Raw genomic sequence first — 5,957 nt, 5'->3', positions numbered from 1 at the left:
TTAACATAATTATAACCTTACGGTCTGTATTGTTCTGCTCAATATTCAGAAATATCGTCTTATCGTAGCCTTGTAATTAGATGTTTGCTTGGGAGCTGTAATCATAATGTGTTTTTTTATTTTGAACAAGTGAAAATAAACCACTAGAGAAGAATAATATTATAAATAATCTACCATATAAAATGAATATATCTTGTGGTAATTGACATCCTATCCATAGTAAAGCATAGAATGAACACATAAACCATATAATAGGAACTGAATATTCTCTAGCACTAAAAACCATTTTAAATTGTATAATAGTTGTTAAGTTTCTTTGTTCTGCTAATAAAAATAATAATTGTAAAGATGCTATAACAATGACTAAACCAGCATTTTTACTAGGAATTGTTTTTAACATTGCATAAAATGGTAAGAAATACCATTCTGGAACTATTTGTAATGGTGTAACATATGTATTAACAACTATAGCATTATCTGGATGAGATAGTGGTATAACTCCAAAAATACTTTGTATTAAAAATAATATTAATATATTATTAAATCCTTTTACATCAAGACTTAATAGATTTGGATAGAAGGGTATTTTTAATGCTGTATCATACCCTAAAGGATTAGTGCTACCATGTAAATGTAAAAAGAAAATATGTATAAATACAATACATAAAGCTACAAATGGTAATATAAAATGTAATACAAAAAATCTTTTAATTGTTGGATCACTAACAGTGTATCCTCCACAWAMCCAWRWWAYTAATSMTGGTATACCAGATAATAAATTAGTAATAACAGTTGCACCCCAGTAACTCATTTGTCCCCAAGGTAAAACATAACCTATAAAAGCTGTAACTATAAATAATGCGAAAATTATTAGTCCTGATATCCATGATAATGGTAAATATAAGTATGAATAATTTAATCCTCTTAAAATATGAAGATAAGTTAAGAAAAATACAAGTGATGCACCAGTAGCATGCATATATCTAAAGCACCATCCACTCCATAATTCTCTTAAAATATGTTGGATACTATAGTAAGCATATGATATTTCAGGAGAATAACGACTTGCTAAAAATACACCTGTTAATATTTGAATAAAGAATATTATACCTAAAAGGAAACCATAATTCCATAAGAAATTAATATTTAATGGACATGGGTAATTAATTAAATGTGTTTTTACTAGATTAATTGAGTTATAGTTCATATAAACAAAAAATATATAAATATAATATTATTTAAAAATTAATAATCCAAATAAAGTCATTGTTGATCCAATTGAACATATCATATTCCATCCATTTAAAGCGTCTGGATAATCAGGAATACGTCTAGGCATTACATTAAATCCAAGAAAATGCATTGGTAAGAAAGTAAGAATTACTCCTATAAAGAATAAAATTGACCATAATACAATTAATGTATTTTCTCGTAATGTTTTACCAAAGAATGACTCTTGGAAAAAACTTACGCATGTAAATAATGCTATAATTGCACCAATAGATAAAACAAAATGGAAGTGTGCAATAACATAATAAGTGTCGTGTAATGCAATATCAATTGCACCGTTACCTAAAATAACACCTGTAGTTCCTCCAAAAGTAAATGTACATATAAATAATAAACMTAATAATGATGARCTATGTGTAATACCGAAATTTGAGCTCATATATGTACATAACCAATTAAATACTTTTGTACCAGTTGGAATAGAAATTAATATTGTTGTAGATGTAAAGAAAGCTCTAGTATCYACCTCTAAACCTGTAGTATACATATGATGTACCCATACAACACTTCCTAATACAGCTATACATCCCATAGCTAAAATCATAGATTGGTTACCAAATAAACTTCTACAATAATTTGTAGATATAACGTGACTTATAACTCCAAAAGCTGGTAATATTAAAATGTATACTTCTGGATGACCAAAAAACCAGAATAAATGTTGATATAATATAGGGTCTCCTGCGAAAGTTGGATCAAAAAATAATGTATTAAAATGTAAATCTGATAATAACATTAATACGCCACCTGTTAAAACTGGTAAAGTTAATAATAACATTATTGATGTAATTATTATTGACCATGTAGATACACTTAGAACACCTAAAGATAATCCTTTAGCTCTTAAATGTAGTACAGTAGTTACAAAGTTTAAAGAAGACATAATACTAGCAATACCTGAAACTAAAAGACCAATTATAATAACGTCTACAGCAACAGGAGATAAAGACATTAAAGATGTACTTAATGGTGGATATAGAGTCCATCCTGTTCCTCCACCAAACTCTGCAGCTGTAGATAATATTACTAATATAAATGCAATAGGTTGTAATAATAAAGATATACTGTTTATTCTAGGATATGCTAATTCTGATGATCCACATAAAATAGGTAAGTAATAATTACCAAATCCTCCAAATAGTCCTGGCATTATATTAAAGAATATCATAATAATTCCGTGAATTGTAAATATCATATTATATAGATTTACATTTTCTTGTGCAATTATTCTTAAAGATGAAGAGTATAATTCTGTACGTAAAATAACAGATAGTAAGAAACCATATGTACCAAATAAAAATGAAAACCATAAATAGTATAAACCTAAAGTTTTATGATTACAATTTGTAATAAGTGCATATCTATTTAAAACAAAAAATAAAATATACTTGAGGCTTGGAGATGAATAAGTAAGATTCGATCCATACAGTCCCAGCGACAGCGGTTATACTTTGGAAAAGTCGAGTATTATCCATCCATGTCAGGCGTTAAAAGCGTTCGTTCTTAAATAGTAGGCCAGTCGAGTTCCTTTAATGTAGTTACCTCACAGCTTTTTTCGGTCCAAAGTACGCGATCTCTTGTATGGTAAAAGGGCTTAAACCAACAACATAACATTTTTTAGTCCCATGCTAGTATATTTCATATATAATCTTATCGTTTGGACGTAATATTTCCTTTCCGGCTGTTTCCATCTCAACTCTACAGGTTAACGCCTGGAGTTCTTTTCAAAATATAATAATTTGCGTGACGAGCGGTGTGTACAAGGCAACAATACACGCTATATTTTTTTTATTTATTGCAAGGCTGCGATGAGACGACATGGAGGTGCCAATAGTATATAAAGATTTGAGCTCTATATATACTATAACCTGTTATCCCCGGCGAACCTTCTTACCGTTATATGTTAACGGTACAAATAATAACCGTTCTTATAAATATATTTATTGTATTTAGTAATTTTAATAATATAAAAGCACATTTAGTATCTTATCCATCATTAGCATCATTATACGGAACATCTTTAAAATATTTTTCAGTTGGAATTTTATTTACATTTAATCCAATTATATTATTAATATTTGTATATTCTATTAGAGAAAGCTTATATTCTACATTTTCTTCTTTAGCTTCTGGAATGTTATCTATCATTATATCAGAAGCTTTATTATTTATAACCTATTTTTGGGGAATATTACATTTTTGTTTATCTCCTTATCCACTATATGATGAAGGAATAATAATAACATCATCTAGAATGTTAATATTAACAATAACTTTTATACTAGCTAGTGCATCATGTATGACTGCATGTTTACAATTCCTTATAGAGAAAGGAATGAGTTTTGAAATATCAAGTATTGTATGTATTATTTATTTATTAGGAGAATGTTTTGCATCATTACAAACAACTGAATATTTACACTTAAGTTATTATATTAATGATGCTGTTTTAGGAACTCTATTTTATTGTGTAACTGGTTTACATTTTACACACGTTATTGTTGGATTAATATTATTATTAATATACTTTATAAGAATAGTAGATCAATATGATGTAAATACTGAATGGTCTTATTCATATATAGGAATATCTTATGTTGTTTTTACTCATACTGATCAAATGACCATTTTATATTGGCATTTTGTTGAAATAGTATGGTTATTTATAGAGTTCTTTTTTTATTCAGAATAGAACATATATGTCCTGTTTCGATTATACTGTCTAGATTAGACAATACATATTTGTGTATAAAGCTAGAGTACGTAAGGAAAAGGAAAGGTTAACCGCTATCAATGGCGAGAAGGGAAGTGTGTTTCCATAGAAACCTTCATATAGACTATGCTGACTTGAGTAATGATAAATTGTTAGTATCAGCTATCCATAGTTAACTGATTCCGTTTTGACCGGTCATTATTCTTTGCCTGGAGGTTACGTCCATACAGTTATAAGCAAGTGGAATGTTAGAAGCAAACACTAGCGGTGGAACACATTGTTTCATTCGATAGTAAACGCTATACCTTACCAATCTATTTGAATTTGAACAAGATTCCATTGGAATGAGAGTTCACCGTTAGAAGCGATGCGTGAGCTGGGTTAAGAACGTCTTGAGGCAGTTTGTTCCCTATCTACCGTTTTATCTTTGTATGGTTGATGATACGTAAGTTCTATGAAAGAATTTATCTGCCTTGTCAAATTGATAGCGTCATAGCTCTATTTTAGGTTTTTGGCCTGGCATCTGTTTCTATTCTTTTGGCTAAAAGTTAACATTTTTTACCAGCCTGGGATCAAAAAGTATTGTAACACAGATAATTCCCAATCAAATTGGATGGTGTTGGCTGGGCATTTTTCCACTCTTTTAATGAAAAGGATTTAACGGTCAACCTATTATTGTTCTACATTACGAGATACCAAAAGCTTTATCCTACAAAGTTGAACATAGGCTGAGTCTCTATGCCTTGAATGGAGCACTGGATTGGATACCCGGGAAACCGGCGCTACCATTTATAAGAAGTTATTTACTGGAAGCGTCTGTAAGGTTACAACACAAGTCACTGATAATTCTGATGAATAGTTCAAGTTACTGACATCTGCCCGGTATCAATGATAAACGGCGGCTGTATCATAAACGGTCCTAAGGTAGCAAAATTCCTTGTCGGGTAATCTCCGTCCTGCATGAACGGTGTAACGACTTCCCCATTGTCGCTAGTGTGAGACTCCTAATAAATAGAATTATCCATGAATATGTGGAATCATACGGCCCGACGGTAAGACCCTGAGCACCTTAACTTCCCTAAAAGTTCTTATGTGTTGGCATGGTTACGAGATTTAAGGATGAAACCTTCCTGATCGACTCGTGAGGTAAAAGAAACAGTCGGTGCGAAGTCGTAACATGGTAGTTGACAGTGAACTTGTAGCTGAACCAAATGGCTGCTGGAAGTAGAAATCGTTATTAAGCGTCAGGAAGTCCTGGACGTTGAATCCAATAGCGTTGATTAAAAGACATCGATATACGGATTTCTCCTGAAAAAATACGAAAAACCCTAGAATGTTAGAACAGGAGATTATATTTTGGTAGTGGAAGTACGAATTGAAGTGTGGAGAGAATCCTCTTAGTAACTCAACATCTGGAAATCGAGAGAGAWGCCATAAGTTGTCTCTATGAATAGTGGTATAGTCATATCTCCATGAACTATAAAACATGTGATCTAATTACAGAACAGGAAAATAATAGACCGAACCTTGGACTCTTGAAATATTCTTGGAAGATTCGTAATTAGTGGTTAAAGGTCAATCAAACATGAATATAGACGGTTTTCTGCGAAATCTATTTGGAAGATACATCATTGGGAAGTTTAGCCAGGAAGTCAGCGTCTTATTATAAACACCAGGCATGCAATACCGAACATTAAACATCTATATTACATTAAAAGTTAAACCAATTAAGGTGTACTACAAATATCCCATACATCCTACCTTTAAAAACGTATCTATTTTAAACCAGAACTTCTTTAACTTGTCAACTCCCTATCATGTCTTGCTAACGGCTTGTACGGTAATAAKATCGTTTTTGGCGGCTGAGCATGTTAACTCGATTAATACTTTAATATATTAAATATCGAAGCATCCATCAACAGCTATGGTAACTATATTTATTTTATCCAAACTT

General features: G+C 31.0%; 3 protein-coding genes and 15 non-coding genes across 18 annotated transcripts; 1 reads left to right on the top strand and 17 right to left on the bottom strand. All coding sequences in view use genetic code 4, as the record gives it.

The window, feature by feature from the left end:
• Nucleotides 1–16: 16 nt before the first annotated feature.
• Nucleotides 17–107, bottom strand: LS2. Its single transcript has one exon. It is a non-coding gene; the product is annotated as a large subunit ribosomal RNA (ribosomal RNA).
• On the bottom strand, nt 77–1,207 carry cytb (apocytochrome b). Its single transcript has one exon. It carries the CDS (start codon nt 1,205–1,207, stop codon nt 77–79), a length of 1,131 nt encoding a protein of 376 aa, YP_004327598.1.
• Nucleotides 1,208–1,234: 27 nt separating this feature from the next.
• On the bottom strand, nt 1,235–2,668 carry coxI (cytochrome c oxidase subunit I; the record flags this gene model as incomplete). The annotated part of the gene is made up of 1 exon: nt 1,235–2,668. A coding segment is annotated over one exon (1,434 nt), but the record flags the coding sequence as incomplete, so codon positions are not given.
• A 12-nt stretch (nt 2,669–2,680) lies between these two features.
• Nucleotides 2,681–2,790, bottom strand: SS1. The gene has a single exon. It is a non-coding gene; the product is annotated as a small subunit ribosomal RNA (ribosomal RNA).
• A 240-nt stretch (nt 2,791–3,030) lies between these two features.
• On the bottom strand, nt 3,031–3,058 carry SS5. The gene has a single exon. It is a non-coding gene; the product is annotated as a small subunit ribosomal RNA (ribosomal RNA).
• Nucleotides 3,059–3,088: 30 nt separating this feature from the next.
• Nucleotides 3,089–3,198, bottom strand: LS8. Its single transcript has one exon. It is a non-coding gene; the product is annotated as a large subunit ribosomal RNA (ribosomal RNA).
• A 34-nt stretch (nt 3,199–3,232) lies between these two features.
• On the top strand, nt 3,233–3,982 carry coxIII (cytochrome c oxidase subunit III). The gene has a single exon. The coding sequence runs from the start codon at nt 3,233–3,235 to the stop codon at nt 3,980–3,982; it is 750 nt and encodes a 249-aa protein (YP_004327596.1).
• Nucleotides 3,983–4,093: 111 nt separating this feature from the next.
• Nucleotides 4,094–4,117, bottom strand: LS5. The gene has a single exon. It is a non-coding gene; the product is annotated as a large subunit ribosomal RNA (ribosomal RNA).
• Nucleotides 4,118–4,123: 6 nt separating this feature from the next.
• LS4 lies at nt 4,124–4,158 on the bottom strand. The gene has a single exon. It is a non-coding gene; the product is annotated as a large subunit ribosomal RNA (ribosomal RNA).
• Nucleotides 4,159–4,204: 46 nt separating this feature from the next.
• SS2 lies at nt 4,205–4,323 on the bottom strand. Its single transcript has one exon. It is a non-coding gene; the product is annotated as a small subunit ribosomal RNA (ribosomal RNA).
• Nucleotides 4,324–4,326: 3 nt separating this feature from the next.
• On the bottom strand, nt 4,327–4,423 carry LS9. The gene has a single exon. It is a non-coding gene; the product is annotated as a large subunit ribosomal RNA (ribosomal RNA).
• A 79-nt stretch (nt 4,424–4,502) lies between these two features.
• Nucleotides 4,503–4,586, bottom strand: LS3. The gene has a single exon. It is a non-coding gene; the product is annotated as a large subunit ribosomal RNA (ribosomal RNA).
• A 23-nt stretch (nt 4,587–4,609) lies between these two features.
• SS3 lies at nt 4,610–4,681 on the bottom strand. Its single transcript has one exon. It is a non-coding gene; the product is annotated as a small subunit ribosomal RNA (ribosomal RNA).
• A 130-nt stretch (nt 4,682–4,811) lies between these two features.
• Nucleotides 4,812–4,890, bottom strand: LS6. The gene has a single exon. It is a non-coding gene; the product is annotated as a large subunit ribosomal RNA (ribosomal RNA).
• A 3-nt stretch (nt 4,891–4,893) lies between these two features.
• On the bottom strand, nt 4,894–5,082 carry LS7. The gene has a single exon. It is a non-coding gene; the product is annotated as a large subunit ribosomal RNA (ribosomal RNA).
• Nucleotides 5,083–5,137: 55 nt separating this feature from the next.
• On the bottom strand, nt 5,138–5,216 carry SS6. Its single transcript has one exon. It is a non-coding gene; the product is annotated as a small subunit ribosomal RNA (ribosomal RNA).
• A 1-nt stretch (nt 5,217) lies between these two features.
• On the bottom strand, nt 5,218–5,272 carry SS4. Its single transcript has one exon. It is a non-coding gene; the product is annotated as a small subunit ribosomal RNA (ribosomal RNA).
• Nucleotides 5,273–5,462: 190 nt separating this feature from the next.
• Nucleotides 5,463–5,641, bottom strand: LS1. Its single transcript has one exon. It is a non-coding gene; the product is annotated as a large subunit ribosomal RNA (ribosomal RNA).
• Between the last annotated feature and the right edge of the window lie 316 nt (nt 5,642–5,957).

Source organism: Plasmodium berghei, mitochondrion, assembly GCF_900002375.2.
Source record: "Plasmodium berghei mitochondrion, complete genome".
Classification (NCBI taxonomy): domain Eukaryota; phylum Apicomplexa; class Aconoidasida; order Haemosporida; family Plasmodiidae; genus Plasmodium; species Plasmodium berghei.
Note: the sequence above shows the minus strand (reverse complement) of the source record. Positions and strands in the feature narration are given on the sequence as shown.